We start from the raw sequence: 18,106 nt of genomic DNA on the forward strand, positions 1-18,106 counted from the left end.
GACTGAAGATGACATCACAGTTGCTCAGGGCTCAGGCAACGACCAGTCACAGCTCACCCTTTTTATAAAGCTGCGCTGTGATTGGTTGTTACCTGAGAGCTGAGCGACGCTGATGTCATCTTCAGTCGACAGCAAGTGGGGAAAAATGGCCGCGCCCTGAGATGGATAAAAACGGCTGGATTTGCGGCTTAACTCTATTATTCCACTAACGCAAAATTAACCAGAACATTTTGACCAGTGGTGCCGCATAGATTATATTATTGTCAAAGAAATTGGGGGGTTGACTTCCCCTTTAACATTCAACACTTGGTTTATTAAAGGAACAAGGACAGTAATGGTATAACTCGATACATTTTCTGCGTATGGTCGGAGATAACATTTAACTCTTTGACTGCCAAAACGTTTAGTAAAATCCTATGGAGGAGTGCCAAAGACGTTAAAAGACGTTTGTTTTAAAACAGAGGTGAAACTAACCATTTTCTATTGTTGATTACTGAAAAACGGAATAAGGTAGAAACAAACTTTTTTTCTGATGAAAGATGAGAGTCCAATCTTTCATTTGGTAGTATGTGTGTTTCCATAGTCCAAACACATCATTTTCTGTGGACCTCTAAAGATCAGTCAAAATGCTTAAATCGGCTGGCACCCACGGCATCCCGTTTCTGAAAACGTCTGGCAGTCAAAGAGTTAAGGAAAGGTGTACTTTTAATTTCCTTTACAATCCTTATTTTTAAACATCTGCCATTTGGTTTGCTTAAAAAAAAAAGTAACAACAATGGTAACATTTTTTTTTTTTTAAATCCATGCTTGTACTGTTTGACATTAAAACAACAAAAGAACGATGTTCCATTCATTCTCTGTGGTAGCAAAGCGTGTCATTTTTGGGACATATCAGATGCTGATGTATAACGATTGCCTCAATCCACTTTTTTTTTTTTTTGCGTTGGAATCTGATGGGCATCATTCGTCACTCTAGCAGATGATTAATTAAAGCGTACACACATCAGGGAACGGAGATGCATTCATATCTTATCTGCTTGTCGACTGCGTTGCTATCCAGATCATTTATTTACAGGAAAGAAGCCTTTTCCCCCCCTTTCGCGCGCTCCCTCTTTCCCCGCCTGAAGGATTTGGCAGCTGTACAGAAAAGTTGTACTTCTTATTTAATTGCCGCACATTTGCATGCAATCCCACAAGTCAAAGGAAAAGATGGGGCACAGGAAAATGGGGGGGTTGGGGGCGGGGGGGTGGGGGTAATCACCCCATGGGCAGAGCTGCTTGTCTTTAATAAGACTTCACACAAGCGACTGCGGAGAAAGATGCAAAATTATTGTTGTTGTTTTTTCCCCCCCGCCCGCCTCTCACTTTCCTCCTTCACCCCATGACAGCGCGTTCCTAAAAACTGGAGAGGATTCATTGAGCTGGTTTGATGCGACGGCGCGCTTTCCCCGCGCCTGCTTTCACTTTACTGTACTTCCTCCACGGGGAGGAATCTTTTTTTTTTTTTTTTCTCTCCTTTGCCTTTCGTTACTTTTTTTCTTCTTTTTTTGCCGGGAGTGCAACAAACTCTGCCAAGCGGGGCCAGCGTGTTCAGCGCGTTGGCTTCTGTCGCAGAAGCTTTGGAGTCGCGACTGCGCTGTACTGCCGAAGATGGGACCAAAAAAAAAAAAAAAGATGTCAAGCGAGCAGAAATCGATATGCTTAAATATGAGTTTGTATTCCTGCAATAAGGGAACACGACCATTTGGCAAAAGCAGCTTACAAAGTTGTAGAAGGCTAAAGAATCTGTAAAGAAATACATCATATACGTGAAAATGTACAAAAACAGACCGAATGTGTGTCGTAGTGAATTTTGGCGATACAGCATCAATTAAAGTAAGAACTCGAGCGCATCAGTGTTTATATGACACAATTGCCACGGGCAGTTAACTAGCCAGCTATCTTAGCTTTCACCCTGAAAATGCATACGCCCCTAGAGCGCCCCGTTGTCAACCATGAGTGCACGCATGTAAAAAAAAAAAGAAAGGCAAAAGAACGGGGGAGGATTCTGTTTTCTATTTTTATTCAAGTCCAACTTGACAGCCAGCATGCGGCATTGGGCTAGCGCAGCTACTTTAGAGTGCCTCATTGTTGCCCCATGGGATATTTTTCAGGTCACAGAAGTGACATTGGGTTGACAGTTGACAGTTGAGCAAGGCGCGGCTTTAACGGAGCAGAGAGAATGATTGTTTTATGATTTTGATCAAAAATTTTACATACTTTCAAATGTGGCAGATTTATTTGTACTTTATAAAGAATGAAACTTAATTCGTAATGCCTTCATATTGTAATAACTTAAATACTAACCAATGATTGATCACTAATAAGCAAGTCACTAATAGTTAGTCTCGTGGCACAGTTGGCCATGCCATTAAAAAAAAAAAGTTAGGAAAAACAAGTAACAACAAATTCTTTTGATTCAAGCTTTTGCCGATCACAATGACTCAACCTTCAGCAAACATCCGTCAAATGAAGCAAACGGATCAGCAAGCCCAGTGGTTGCTTCCCAACCCAGAGGTTGTGGGTTCGATTCCCATGCCATTGTGACCACATTGAAGTACACTCGAGCAAGACACTGAACCCGCAGTTGCTCCTGATGCTGCGTCATCAGTCGTCAAACGTAAAGCACTTTGAGGGCCTTGCAGGGTGGGAAAGTGCTTTATAAATCAAGCAAACATTTTAGTATAGATTTTAGAAATTAGAAATAAGGTTTCCAACTGTGCTGCTAAAGTAATGTGAGACTTGCATCAATGTAAGAATGTACAGAAATCAATCTATAATTATATACATTCTCCATCCGAGTTGCTGGCATGCGTTGAGCAGGGCACGGCGTCGGGCTTGCAACCTGCACGAGCCGAGCAGAACCATCCCGTCAATACAAAACAAAATGTCAAGAATGTCGCCTGTAATCTCAGCTGTCTTCGCTAAACCTTCGCGTCCAGCGTTCCCCGCCAGACCAGAAGATGCCGACGGGCCGGTGTGGGGACATTATCGCGTGAGAGTCGCTCGCGTCGAAGAGACAAAAACAACACACCTCCCTGTTCCACAACGCCCGTTTTAGAAGGCGGAAAGCAGCCAGTTCTAAAAATAGACATGAGAAAGGAAAAGGAGAGAGAAGCAGGAAAGGGGAGGAAGCAAAGGAAAGCAACGGAAAGCAAAGGGGCGGACGATGACAGCTGGTGGAGCGCAAGCGCGCGTCCCAGACTGGGCCCGCGGCCACGCTTGCCGCCCGCGACCCCTCGTGCCCCCCCCCCCCCCCCCCCCCCCGCCTGCCCAGCTGTGGGCCTTCAAGGCCGCGTGAAAGGGCAGGCCCCGAACCCGAAGGGGGGGGTTGGATAGCGTGCTAATATGCACCCCCCCCCCCCCCCCCAATGTGAAGTGTTGGCCTAAGTGAGATTTGCGTCTCCGCAAGGCGGGACTAAGCGGGATCGGCCACAAGGGGGCTTACACACACCGGACGGCATGGTGGCGAGTGTTTGACGCTGCCGGCCCGCAGTGTGAGGGGAACTGGGTCGATGCCAAACTCTGAAAAAAGCTGCAATTTTTCATCAGTTAGATTTGATTTGTTTTGGGGGACATTTTATTGCTATGAATTAGTTTTTAGACGTGTTTGTCAGTTTTGTTTCAGTTTAGTCACCAGTCTTAGTATTAGTTAGCGCCGGACTGATTAATTGCCTTGATTTGTGCACTTTTAAAATCGGCTGCTCTTTGCAGATTGCTTCTTTATTTTTTTTAAAGACATTACAACATAAGACTAAGATAATGACGTTCAAACATTAATTGAATACCCATTCCCCCACCCTAAATATATCAATAAATCACCCGATTTTTGCCGATTTTTCCCTTTGTTGTAAAGTTAAAGTTACAAAGGGACAAAGTATTATAAAACATTCAAAATTTTAAGGGACCAAAAAATACATTATTTCATTTTTGGAATATATATATATTTTTAAAATATTAAATAAATAAAAAAAAACATTAAAAACTACAATTCACTCACAACTGTACGATCTTACTTCTTCTGTTTGGTCTTGTAGGAATACTGAAATAAATCAACTTAAATTCTAGCCTGGAAATTCATGAATGAAATTAATTGACAACAATGAAATCGAAGGACATTTTCACCATAGTTAGTTTGATGTGTTTTACAGCTGTTTTACAGCATCTGTAGTCAAACTTATAGAACAGATTTTTTTGTTCAAGTTTTATACACTACATTACCAAAATGCAGCTATATCGCGTTACTTTGCAACGCTGCCCAATCAAGCATGCATATGACAAACTTTTGCGTTCCGTGCCCGCTGAAATCCCCGAAAGTAAAGATGGGCGCCATCTGCAAACGGTGTGCAGATGATGAAACGTGCCCTCAACATTGGTTTAGCCCTCAACACGCACTCGTATGCGGAATTCTCAGTATGAAAAGCTCTCACAAGATAAAAGATGAACGTCATAAATGAAAAAGCAATATCCTTCGCTTTCACCCCTCCGAGGCCTTTTTAACAAGAGGGTCATTTCACTTGATGTCCCCCCCCCCCCTCCCCTCCCAAAACAAAATATATTGTGTGTTTGCTCAGCGTCCCTTATACACTTTATTCCCCTTGCTGGTAATATAACTTATAGAATGTTCCGGAAGTGGCTGAGAGGGGGGGGGGGGGGGGGGTTGAGTAAGGAGAAGAAAAGGCAGGAATGCTGTGTCATCACTGGCCAAATGTACATGTTAGTGTAGCCCGGGTAAGACTATTTAAAAAAAAAAAAAAGACATAGTCTCTCTATATGGCAGATTTAAACTGATCGCTCGTGCGTCTTGAATGTGTACACTCAACAAAATGTAGCATCTTGAAGAGCTGTATAATTGTTGCACTCAACTACTGTGACTCAGCAAAATGTAATAATAATAAAGACCTTTTGAGTATTATATTGATGAATATATTTTCTGTCTATGTGTATGGTTGCGTTCAAAACATAACATAGCATTCGTTAGCCCTTCAAAGGCCTTTTGCGTTATGTGTTAGCATTAAGCTAGCAGACGTTAAAAAGAAAGTTATGTAGTTGTTTAAAATGCAAAACAAGTTGTTTTTTTTTTTTTATGGTTTTGACAGTAAACTTAAACCCGGAAAAATATTAGACAGCTTGAAGACTCTTGGGGAATTGAAAAAAAGAAAAAAAAATCCACCGAATTGCTGCTTCTTGTAAAGTCAATTGAGTTCACTGACACCAAATTGCTGAAACTGCTCAAATTTGTAAGCTCATTTCTTAAGACAGCACTGTATAAATGTGTATGAAAACACAAATATAGTGTATATAAAAAACAAAAAAAAACATATTTTCAAATGTTTCACGCAAACAAGGAAGTCGCTTGAGGCCGCGGCATCATGGCGGCTGTTGTCATGGAGACGGGATGGCGGGGAGGATAATTGCTGGAGGGGCTTAGCAGTGCGGGCCACCTGCCGCAGCAGTTGGCTGGGTTCTCAGTGTGTGCGCGCGCACGTGTGTGTGTGTGTGTGCACGCGCACGTGTGTGTGTGTGTGTGTGCACGCGCACGTGTGTGTGTGTGCGTGCGCGCTGGCACAGATACGCTGAGCCGATGCTGGCAGAGCAGGACACGAAGGACATGCAGGGCACACAAAGGGCTTAAACGCAACCTTGCGTCCCTCGCGGAGGGATAAAAATAAATAAATGAATAAATAAAAGGCCCCGCCCTCCCGTACAGTCTATTACTTCACATCCACTGTAGTTAATCCTCACAGAAGGTCACAAAAGGCTGATGAAAGGCAGCATTTTTACAATTTGGCATCCAGTTCTACTTTTTTTTTTTTTTGATGCATTACAGTGGGCGCTACCTTCAAGTTTATTTCATTTCGTTGATTAATTTAGTCGTACAGCAAATTAATTCCCCCACTCCAATGAAGTGAAATGCCAGTAATCCATTACAGCCTCACAAAATAACATTTACATTTAAATAAATTAAAATAGCAAATGATTGGAATTTTTCTAGTTGTAAAATATAAGTCTAAAAACATGATGAAAGAGAACGTAAAGAAATACGCAGATTTTATGAATGATAAACGAACTGCAAGCCACATACACAGTGTAGTGTGCCATTAAGGGGCGTGGCCTAATTGTGACATCAGGAGCATTGACTCTAACTTCGATTGGCCATTTTCCTCACAGTTGACCCAACTAATGGCTGCTTCATTGTCCTTCGGAGTGTTTTCATTTTGTAAATGTGTGTTTGGCTGCTTGTCCCGTTCAAATTTTTTTTTTGAAAATGTGTTGTTGGCTGTGGCTTGGAATGCAAATTCTGGTCAATTTCGTTATTGTTTTATGTTGTGTTTTTGTTTTTTTAATCGACTAAGTAGCAGCTCCTAAGTCAAGATACCGCTGCATATATTTTCCCAATACAACAAGATCATCGTCATTGTCATTGGTCATGTGACGTCAGTTTCGGCGACAGCAGGGGGGCGGTACAGGACAAAATGGCAGCCCCCTGACATGGATGCAAATGTGCAATATTAGTCAGAATTTCCGTGTTTTGACGTGCGGGGGCACATAGAACATAATATTGATATGAGATCTGCAGACTTGGGTCAATTAGTAAAACCCAGAGTTCAAAGTAAACATGGTGTTTACTGAAGTCATATATATATATATATATATATATATATATATATATATATATATATATATTATATCCGTTTTTAGTCATTTATTTATTTATTTATTCATTCATTTCTTTATTTATTTGGAATTTTGGTCCCCCATAATTTGTGTCCCAACGTGCACGTCAGCGGCTTCCCTACATGCGAAAGGGAAGGCGGACGAGGCAAGGCTTTCTTTATCTGGGCCAATTGACAGTGGGATCACTTTCAATAGGATTTGTAGGTGGGGGGGTCATCGCAGGAACAACAAGACGGCTAATCCTGTCCGGTGCGCGTAAACGCGCGTGCGAGCCGAGGTCAGGAGACGCACCGGTGGAGGGCACAACAAAATGTACTCAAACCCCCCCCCCCCCCCCCACTTCCACCATCTCTCCTACCACTACGTCTACCGAACTCTTGTTCACGTAAGCTAGTTGGCACTCATACGTAATATCATACGTCATCAAAACGTGTCATGAGAACATCATGAAAGAACGAATGATTAATTAATGGCGGCTCCTCCTGGTGTGTGTAATTTGGCCACCAGGGGCAGCGTAATACAAGGATGCAGACACAATCAAAGTAGAATTTGCAATAATGCAATAATTTGTTGGTTTTCATGAGGATAAAGAATACATGCCTGTGAGTATTGTTAGATTGTCTGTGTTACTGCACTGTTCAAATATTTGTTGTATCAAGTGTTATAACAATGACGCAATACAGCAGATTTGTTTTTTTTTGTTTTGTCGAGTTGAGTTCAAGGTCACCATACAGCAAATTGAAAGAAAGAAAAATTGGCCGAATAACGGTTTGTATCTCGAAAAAAACTTCACTTATGCCTCAAGATACCACACTCTACTTGCTTCGAGCCGATTGGTTGAAGGTTCCTGAAAAAACGGACCCAACATTGTCGGCTATGTAACACGGGAACCGTACCATTTTGTCTAACCAAATTCTGTTAGATTAATGCTAACATACAAGGTGAAACACCATAAACAAGCTAAAATTAGCATAGAATGCTAGGCAAATTAAACTTTTACTACAGCTTAATAGGGGACCTTCTCTGCCTCTTCTTCCTGCTCTTAATTAAGCTTCATCTCTTCGACCTCAGTGCTGCCAGCTTTGTTGTGGTGCAACGTTGCTACTACACTAAAGGCCCATAACTTAAAATTTGAAATTTTAACAGCAAGTTGTCATGAAGAGGAAATGCAAGTTTTTATTGTTGGATTTTTTTTCTTCTCATTTTCACTTTTGAACCATTCTCAGGTCTCATTTAAAGCAGCCCCTAAACAAGTTGTTGTGTTTATGAGCTCCACAAAGTCCCCGTGTTTAAGTACCGACAGTGATCCGTGACCGAGTCGGTACGAGGGAGATAATTACGTTATCAGACGTCTAAGGCGGGCGTCGATGTTGCGCCAGTGCGGCACGTGACAGATTATTTTCCAGACATGCCGTGTTTTCACCCCTCCGTCATCTCAAAAGCGTTCCCTCCTTCCTCCTCCACTCGGCCGAGTTTTCCCGCTCGCCGCGGTCGAAGTAAATCAGATGATGGAGCGAGCTTTTGAAGCCTTGAAGGGTTGTGCTGTAAATTTGCCGTTTGCTAGCAAGACGGCTACCTTGGGCGTGAGTGACAGCTCACTTCCACAAAACAAAACGCAGGCGGCCTCGCGGAAACTGATGTTCGATAGTGGTCGTAAAACGGGAAGCCTGCTTGAACGTCCGTATTTTCAGAAAAGCTCCTAAAGCCCAAGGTAACAGGTCAGTGCTTTTTTTTTTTTTTTTTTTTTTTAAACAAAAGATCTGGTTATAGTAACGGTTTCAACAAATGTGGCCAAAAAAGTGCTTTTTTAATTATTATTTTTTAACCACAAACTCCCGCTTTTGCCACCACCTCTGTTTAAAAATAAATAAAAATAAAAATATATTCAACGGAAAGAGACGTCTACGCTTCATTGTCAGGCAAGATTTGCCGATTTGCATTCCCACTTCTTGTGACTGTCATGCTCATTAGCCGGCTACGGGTGTTGTTGTTGCGCGCATGTTCAAATAGCCGCCTCCCGCTGAGTGTACAGCGGCCGCTTGCTGCAAAAAGAACAAAAGTACAAACAATATTAACCATCGGCGGGGGGGGGGGGGGGGGTAAGAGAATTGTCACGTGGGACAATCGGAATACAATATACTTGGAGTGGGCTTTCTGAGTTATGCAAGTGTTCAAAACGGTAAAATCTTCCCTCAATTATAAAAGCATCAAATGAAATCTCAAATGAAAAAAAAAAAAAAAAAAGGTAGACTAGACCTCGGCCGGCAAGCAAGTCGGGCCAACTTAGCACAAGACCATCGGCTGACTTGTGTCAGGCTAGCGCTGCACTTTTATCCATTTTCCGATTGAGCCAAACACGGGCACATAAAACGCAATGTAAAAGCGCCATAAAAAGCGGTAGTAAAACTATATAGCTTATCATGTAGCGCTAAAAATCCAGCAGAAGAATGTGGAATAGTAACGGATGGCGGCGGGAGGGAGGAGGGTTATTTTAAGACTCTCCATCAGGAGCTTGTTAAGCCAGCCGCGCTAACATCTAAAAGGAATATTGCATTAGCCGCGGCTCTGAGAAGAAAGAGCATAACATCCGCCATAAAATTTAATTCCAGGTACGAGGCCACCAGACCGGTGGAGGGGGAAACTGCCGTCGGCATTGCTGTTGGAATAATCAAGTCTCCGATACGTGGAAATGTTAAATGATGATTGCGGTGGATGTAATCAGTGATGGATGACGAACCCGGGCCATACAAACAATGTCAATTAGCGAGCCCGCTTTTGATCCAATGAATGGCTGTAACTAAACGTTGGGAGATCATAATCGGCCTCGCTCAGTCTTGTGAGTGTACCCGCGGGGGTGCGGGGTGGGGCTTAATGATCATTACCATTGCGATAGCATCTTTTATTGCGCAAATGAAGCGCCGGGAGAGAATGAAAAGCGAGACGGCTGCGGGGATCTGTGGGATTTCTTTGTGTAAATATTGAACTTCTGCGCTGATGTAAAATGTCAGACAAGCGGCTTACAGCGCAGAGCAACATCTATTTTACAGAAATATCCGCCAGGCTCGGAATACGTCAAGCCGACTAATCCGCGCTGGGGCATCCCGGGATTTTCGGGACGTAACGCAGTGAAAGGATGATGAAGTCTGTTTAGCTGACATGCTTTCAATAGCGGGCCGGTGGAAGGAATTTCCTGGTGTGGCCCACACGCCGGCCTCGCAGTCAAAGGTTCCGGGGTTGATCGGTGGTGACCAATCAGTACGTTAGTCGAGAATCCAGATCCACTCCAGATCTGCGGCAGCCTTAACATGACAAGCGGTACAGAAAATGGATGGAGGGAATCTAAATCGTCATCCACTGGCGACCAGTCCAGGATGTTCTCGTCCCAAAGTTGCGGATGTCATCTGTGAACGTGAACAGGATAAGCGGTAGAAAACGGATGATTTGTGTTACTCTCGTCAAAAACCCTTCATCAACTGGCAAATAGTCCAGGGTGTCACGAGAGACCCTAAAACAGGTTAGGTTGGAAAACAGATGGCTCAACCAAGTCCCAAATTTTTGTCCATCTAATTGTAATGAATCTGATCTCATCTAAACTTGCCAAAATGGCCACGAACAGGAAAATTGGTACAGAATTGATGGCTGGATGCCTCAACCAAATCCAATTTCCTGGTTAACTCTTTGACTGCCAGACGTTTTCAGAAAAGGGATGCCGTGGGTGCCAGCCGATTTAAGCATTTTGACTGATCTTTCAAGGTCCATAGAAAATTATGTGTTTGGACTATGGAAACACACATACTACCAAATGAAAGATTGGACTCTCATTTTTCATCAGAAAAAAAAAGTTTGTTTCTACCTTATTCCGTTTTTCAGTAATCAACAATAGAAAATGGTTAGTTTCACCTCTGTTTTGAAACAAACGTATTTTAACGTCTTTGGCACTCCTCCGTAGGATTTTACTAAACGTTATTTAACGTTTTTGGCAGTCAAAGAGTTAATAGAATGTAATCCGTTGTCCAAAGGCGGCTCGTCCCCCGTCAACCTGAGTGGGATCAATCGAATGCAACCCTTCAGCGATTGGCAACCTGGCCAGGGTGCCCTCACCCAAAGTCGCCAAAGTCGCACGTGGCTGTGAACGGGGAAGGCGGTACAAAATTGGATGGCTGCATCCGCCAAATCAAAGAATATTTGGGTTATCTAATCGAACCCCTTGTCTCCTCTCCTCCTCGTTGCAGGAGAATCCATACCTGTGCAGCGACGAATGCGATGCCTCCAATCCGGACTTGGCCCACCCTCCTCAGCTGATGCAGGACCGCGAACGCAACGGCCTGCTGACCTACTGGCAGACGGTCACGTGGCGGCGCCACCCGGAGCCCCTTCTGGCCAACATCTCCATGTCGTGGAACAAGAGTCTGGAGCTGAGCGACGACATCCACGTCACCTTCGAGTACGGCCGGCCCACCGTCATGGTCTTGGACAAGTCCACGGATTACGGCCGCTCCTGGCAACCCTACCAATACTACGCCGACGACTGCCTGGACACCTTCAACATGCCGGCCAAACGCGTGCGCGACCTGACGCCCGCCAACGTCACCCGCGTCATCTGCACCGAGCAGTACTCGCGCTGGGTGGGCTCCAAGAGCAACAAAAATGTCACGCTGGAGGTCCGGGCACGCTTCGCCGTGTTTGCCGGCCCGCGGCTGCACAACATGGACGGCCTGTACACGCGCATGGAGAGCATGAAGGGGCTGAGGGACTTCTTCACCTTCACTAACCTCAGGCTGAGGCTCCTCAGGCCCGCCCTGGGGGGCACGTACGTGCAGCGGGACAACCTGCTCAAGTACTTCTACGCCATCTCCAACATCGAGGTGCCTGCCAGGTGAGGCTCTGATCCGCTTTTTTTTTTGTCTCGTTCGTCTGCGCCGTCAAAGATAAAACGTCTTTTAACACAAGCTTTTTTTGGGGGGTGCGGCGGGAACTGGAAAAAAGTTTTTTCCTAAAAATAACGCAATTGCTGCATCAAGGGCGAAGTGATGGTGCTGGAGTGTTTTCAATAATATTGATGCAAGTAGAAAAGGGGTTTAGATGGATGGATGACTCAAATTGATTATTGCAAGCTTCAAGTGACAATTCCGTATTTTTGCTCTCAAATGAAGCAACTGAATACGTGTCAAAGTAGAGTAAAAGGGAGAGAGAGAGAAACGCAAGGAATCGGATGTCCTCAGATCGGAACTAGGCATCTTCCAAATGTGGATAAAAATCCAATAAGTATCGGATAGCTGCCAGCGCAAACCCACAGATCGGATATTCCCTGTCAATATGAGCTTTCCTTTTCTTTCCTTTGGTTCTTTATTGAACATATGAACACAAAGAAAACACATAACTAGTCTAAAATATCAATTGAAGTAAAAAAAGAAAACAAGAATAGGAAGAAAGAAAACAGTTTATATGTTCAAAAGGGGAAGGAGGAAGTTAAAAACTTATCTAGTCCTTCCCCTTATTCATTTTATGTTAATAAAATAATAAGGTCATGTATTTCAACAAAAGGAAATGTATAAACCTAATCATATATACAAGTGCACTTTAACATACGCACATTTGCCAGCGACATACACACAAAATCAACACACACACCACAATACATCTATAAATCACATCCTTATATTCACACTTTTCTTTTTTCTTTTTTTTTCTTCCAGGAGAGCTCAGTATTGTTCATTCGATTTGACATCATCATTGCTCTCCTTTTTTTTTTTTTAAAAAAAAACAAACAAATCAATTAAAAAAAATTTAATAAATGTTTTTTTTTTTTTATATATATACATATATATATACATATACACACATATATATATATATATATATTTTTTTGTATGTGGGTGAGTATGTGTATGTGCGTGTGTGTGTGTGTGTGTGCGTGCGTGCGTGCGAGCGTGTGTGTATTCATCAGTTCACCTAAAGCCCATTAAAAAAAAATCCCATACTAATAATATAATATAATAATAAATTGCCAGATGCAGAAACATCAATGTAAGTTATCACGATGTGGTGGCTCTCGCTAACAGACAGAATTAAGTAACCGGAATTAGGTTAAAAAATTCTATATACGTAGACCATGTTTCTATAAATTTTGATATTTGGTTTTTGTTTGAGGCCGATATTTTTTCCATTAAAATGTGATTTATGAGGAGGTTAGACCATTGGTCGATATTCAGAGTTTGTTTATTTTTCCAGTTGACAAGAATTGTTTTTTTAGCGATAGTAAGGGCTACAAGTGTAGATTGAAATTGTTTATGTGGTAAGTCAGTTGTTGTTAGGTCACCTAGCAAACACAAGTTTGGAGATAAAGGTATCCTACAGTCCAAAATAGCGGAAAGTTTTTCTAAGACTTTAGTCCAGAAATACATAACCGGAGTACATAACCATAAAGCATGAACATAAGTGTCGGTAGTGTTTTGTAAGCATTGGAGACAAATGTCGGAGTCTGAGAGTCCCATTTCCTTCATCATATATTGAGTAATGTATGTTCTGTGAATAATTTTATATTGGAGAAGTTGTAAATTTGTGTGTTTTGTCATTTTAAATGCGTTTTCACAAACTTGAATCCAAAAGTCAGGTTCCGGTGCTATGGACAATATTCACACTTTTCTCTCCTACAAGTAATTGAGCGAACATCTTTTCGACTGACACGTCTTCAAACTACAGCAAAATCATTATTCAAGCCATCGAGCCTGTTTTCTCAACAGCTCAGCTTTGGTCAGAAGACGCCGACGGACGCTTTTGTTGATCGTCAAAAGAACGCTTTGGCTTTTGCCACCCGGAGGCACGTGTGGCGATATGGCGAACGCTCGGAACAATCGATTATCAGGCCCCGCCCACGTTAAAAAGACGTCGCATTAGCGGCTTACCGTACGCCGGGCGATCAACACATCGTCCGGCGTGACAGCCACGCACGCAAGCCTCTTCGCAATGACCCCATCGCTCTTCATACGCATCCCCTCGCCGGCTCGCCGGGACAATGATTAACGACGCAAAGACGCGGCCTCGGTAGTCGGACGCAAAGCAACGTCGGCGCGGCGCCAAGGGAGCGCAAGGGGAAGCTCTTACATCGCAACTTTGTGACAGTGAAGGATGCTCGGGGCCGTCACGTGGCCGCTTAGCAACCGCGACGCATCGCTCCAACCTTTCAGAATTATTATTCCAATCAATACGGCGGGCTGACATTTGAATGGTATTTAACAGCCTTGTTGGGACGGGCCTGGAGCGGGACGGCGGAGGGTTGCGGAGGGGGTTATCGCCCCTTTGTGTGCACTGAGGGTCCTCGGGTGAGCAGGGAAAGTGAAAATGAGCGACAGTTTGGGGGGAAGGGGGCACATCTTTTGTGCGTGTGCGTGCGCAGGCGGTTGGTGGTTAATGAAGTCTTGGGTGGATGGGATGCTGACACAGCACACACACACACACACACAGTACACACACACACACACAAGCCACTGGCATCCCGTAAAAGGCCTGCAGGTATTGATCATTGCTACTTTTCAGTCTCAGCACAGAGGCAGAGTGAAGGGGGTGATGGAGGTGCCAAGGCCGGAGCAGAGGCAGGGGCAGGGGCAGCGGCTTGGGCAGGGGCAGGGGCAGGGGCAGGGGCTTTCCCACCCAAAACCCAGAACGCCTAAACACCTCAAATTTGCGGTCCCATCTAACGCATTTAAGAACTAAAACAGGATCGGGGAAGCATGCAGGGCTTGTGTACTTCCTTACAGTCAAAGGTTTTGTATTTAACCAGTTCGGTGTGTAGTTTAAAGGATTTCAAAGGGGCGGGAACTTTCTAATGTACGAAAAGTTCCTGGTAAGAATTAACAAAAAAATGCGGGTAACTTAATAGAAAAGTATCCTATTCTAGACACATAATGCAAAAAACAAATGGCTGGATGTATGGATGGATGAAAGGATGGATGGATGGATGGCCAACACAGTAGCGCTTGTGGTTGGCAAGTCTGCCTCAAAGTCTCTCAGTTTCTGATTTTGGATCAGAACTTACAAAGAGTTTTCCTTAGAAAGTTTTCAAATTAGGTTGACTTAATGACTCCAAATAATCCATAAACAGTTCCTGCCCTGTGACAGACGGGCTACCAATCCGGGGTGCAGTCCATCGACTGGGCTGGACTCGAGCTCCCTCTGACGCTGAATAAGTACCCAAAATGGATGGACGGTTCACCAAATCGGGGTTTGAATCTGGATTTCAGACCTTTTTTTCAGGCAACTGAAGACTGCATGTTAGCATCAACGGTCTTCTGTCTCAAAGGGCGACCAATCCAGGGCGTAGTCTGTCCGCTGGGACAGACTCCCTGCGACCCTGAACAGGATAAGCGGTAAAGAAAATGGATGGCTGCATGGATGGAATCTTCCGCTTACTCAACCAGAAAATGCCTTTGATGATGTAACTGTTCATGCGTAGATTCGTGCTGGTGGCAGCAGGTGATGTGTCGTGTCCAGGTGGGCTGGATCTGGTAACAGTGTTCCAAATATAGCCCCCGAGGAGATGACAGAGACCGGTCGCTCTTCCGTCCCTTCCACCCGTAACGTAATCGCCTATCAATAAGTTATTCTGGGCGGCTGCTGGGAGTATTAGATGATCGTGCTGTGGGAATTTGGGGGGGGGGGGGGTGCAGTGGTCCTGAGCAGTACAGTACAATCAGGGCCGCATGCTGCTTACGCTGTGAAATTGATTTTTTTTTGGTGGGGCGGGACGATTAGTCAATGTTCCCCGGACAAAAGGCTAAGCTATTTCATCTCATCTCATCTGGCCCTAGTAACACGTTGGGCTTTCCAATGCCTCAAATTTGAATAATGAATATTCGGCTCTGCCGCCGCTCCGGCGAGGGTGGCCGCGGCGAAATGGGTTTTTATATACGATGGGAGGCCGAGCGGCAGCATGCCACAGGTCGAGGCGATAATGAGATACGGCGCCGTTATCGACGCAGAGGAGGCTGTGGTCACTTCTTTTGACGCACTGCAGCTCCTTGGGACTCAACTCGTCACCAGTCGGCTGTTCAAAGTAATGATCAGAGGTGGGCATCGTCATTAACTGGAATTATTGATTGATGGAAGTGCCCACCTTTTGGCGTGCGCCTCAGCACTTCCAGCGAATGCTTGATAATGCGAAGCCTTGAAAAGCATTACCAAGTATTCGCAGAAAGTGCTGAGGCGCACGGCAAAAGGTGGGCACTTCCATCAATCATCAATTAGTCAATAACGATGCCCACCTCTGGTAATTACAGCGCTACCTCACCTTACCAGATAGGCCCTAATGTGGCAGTTTTTTTGAGTCTGCGTCGACAGGTAGATTTTTAAATAGATATTTTTTTGCGAGCCAAAAATTTGAGTTTCGAGTATTTTCGGATACGCCACTTCTTGGGTATTGTAATGTCCTGGTATATGGGCAAGGAGAGCCACAGTCACCTATGCACTTTCAGATGTTAATTTAACGGGGCAGTCAAACATCCAAATACAAAATGAAAACACTCGCAAGGAGCAACTCCAATTCCAGCTCCTGATGGCACTCACTGGGCCACGCCCCTTACAGGCACACATCTGACACACGTCGATGTAGTAGCAGCAAATCAGATGTTTGTTTTTTTTCCAGTTGTAAACAATCTGAACGACTGAACTGATTTAACCCTTTTTAAATGTTTCCTGTGTGTATAAATTGCCGACCACGACAGTGATACAAACACATGATGTTTCGGATCTTAACTCCCCCTGAACTTGCCCTCTTTGAGCTTCCAGCCCTCAAACTTTCTGATGCTAACTCATCTTAAAATGCGGTCATCAGGATGAGCCTTTGTACAAAGATAATGCCTAAGTTCTTCAGAAATCGTGATGTTTTTGTGGGGGTGGGGGGGGGCTGTAATGGACAAATGGCACTTTAATTCATATTGACAGGGAGAATTGATTTGATGTACGAAAACTTGGAAAAAATGACATTCTTAAGTCAAGGTAGCACCGTAACACTATTTTGACGTCCGTGCGCCAGAAACTTTTCCTCGGTTGTAACGTTTGATCAGTCTGCGATTCGTTGTTTTTGTGCTTTTTTTCTGAACTGCCCCCAGATGTAGCCAAAGCTTTATCTAAATAGGAAAGTTTGGTGTGAAGGAAGTTTTTTGAAGGTTATTTGAGCAAAACACACTCTACGGGGGGGTGGGGGCGGGGGGGTCGGGGGTTGTATCTTCTTCATCTGACGTTGCATGGCAAATTGCTGGCGCAGGTGTGCAGCAAAGCCAGGTGCTCAGCGCTTAATAGTGCTGCCGTATCAATAACCGCACCACCGGATAGCACATTAGCTCTGACGCGAGGGAGGGTTGCCATTTTAGCTTTCAAAACAAAACACTCAGCGCACCGGAGGTCGTGTGAAAGGAGATTTGCAGGTGAAGGCCGGTCAGAGTTGGAGAAGGTCAAACGCAGGCAGAAGTCGCAAGAGACTAATTGAAGGAGAATCAATGGAATATTCCACAACGATTTTCTCACTCAAGGTTATCCGACAACAACAAGGGTCCGTCCGAGGTGTCGGTGCTTGGCAGAGCCGGCCCGGCCCGTCTTGATGCCCCCCCCCCTTCGATCGGGGGCAATTTCCATATCACTCAGGGCGAAAGCCATCAAAGAAAGAGAAGACGACTCTCATGGTTGGACTCAGCGCAATCACATTGGGCCGCTCGTGAGCGGGGCTCTCAAATTCACCCCAGCGTCCTCCGCGCCGCCGCCCCATCCGTCAATCCCAAAGCAAGCGGCCCGCGGTCCATACGGCCGCTCGTCTGCATTATAGATTAGACGCAGAGTCGGAGATTGGAGCCTTTTAATGAAATAAGAAGCGGGTCATGCGGTGGGTCTTTATAATGGAATCAAGCAAAGGCTGTAAACTCAGGAAGAGCCGACTAAGTGGATTAAGGCCAAGACGGAGGAAAGGAGATTAAGCCCAATGACCAGGAAGTCGGCATCCTTTTTCTTTTACCGCCTCTGACCCCGCAGCACATCGCGTCGCTTACCCGCCGACTTTTCACTTTGATTCCGACTGCTTGATATGAGTGGGATGAGATATAAAAGAAGCCAAGTACCATTGATAAGCAGACCGTAACCAAAAACAACATTTCTTATTTCAGTACTACAACTATTCCGTTTTTCTAAGAAACTTACTTCTTCAGGACGTTGTAATGTCAACTCATTTGAGCAAAGAAAAAAAAAAAGTAGGTCAACATTGCAACTGGCAATCGTCCAGTAATAAGCAGACCTCCGTTGCTGTTCCCAACCTGAGCTCCCCCAAATACAGAGAACTCGAAGATGTCGTACTTCCTTGACACCGATAACCTCTCACTTCAATGTTAATTAGCAAAATCCTGGA

General features: G+C 44.4%; 1 protein-coding gene and 1 long non-coding RNA gene across 9 annotated transcripts in view; one reads left to right on the forward strand and one right to left on the reverse strand.

The window, feature by feature from the left end:
* LOC144063708 (uncharacterized) overlaps nt 1-18,106 on the reverse strand; it is a 131,363-nt gene that overhangs the window by 65,998 nt on the left and 47,259 nt on the right. The gene's annotated exons all lie outside the window — the stretch shown is intronic.
* The window catches only part of ntng2b (netrin g2b), a 67,880-nt gene that overhangs the window by 8,190 nt on the left and 41,584 nt on the right, over nt 1-18,106 (forward strand). For all 7 annotated transcript variants that reach the window (XM_077585502.1, XM_077585497.1, XM_077585498.1 and 4 more), the window contains exon 3: nt 10,950-11,593. In XM_077585502.1, coding sequence (XP_077441628.1) covers nt 10,950-11,593 — 644 coding nt within the window. The remainder of the gene's footprint in view (nt 1-10,949; nt 11,594-18,106) is intronic.

Source organism: Vanacampus margaritifer, chromosome 14 (assembly GCF_051991255.1).
Source record: "Vanacampus margaritifer isolate UIUO_Vmar chromosome 14, RoL_Vmar_1.0, whole genome shotgun sequence".
In the NCBI taxonomy this organism is placed as follows: Eukaryota; Metazoa; Chordata; class Actinopteri; order Syngnathiformes; family Syngnathidae; genus Vanacampus; species Vanacampus margaritifer.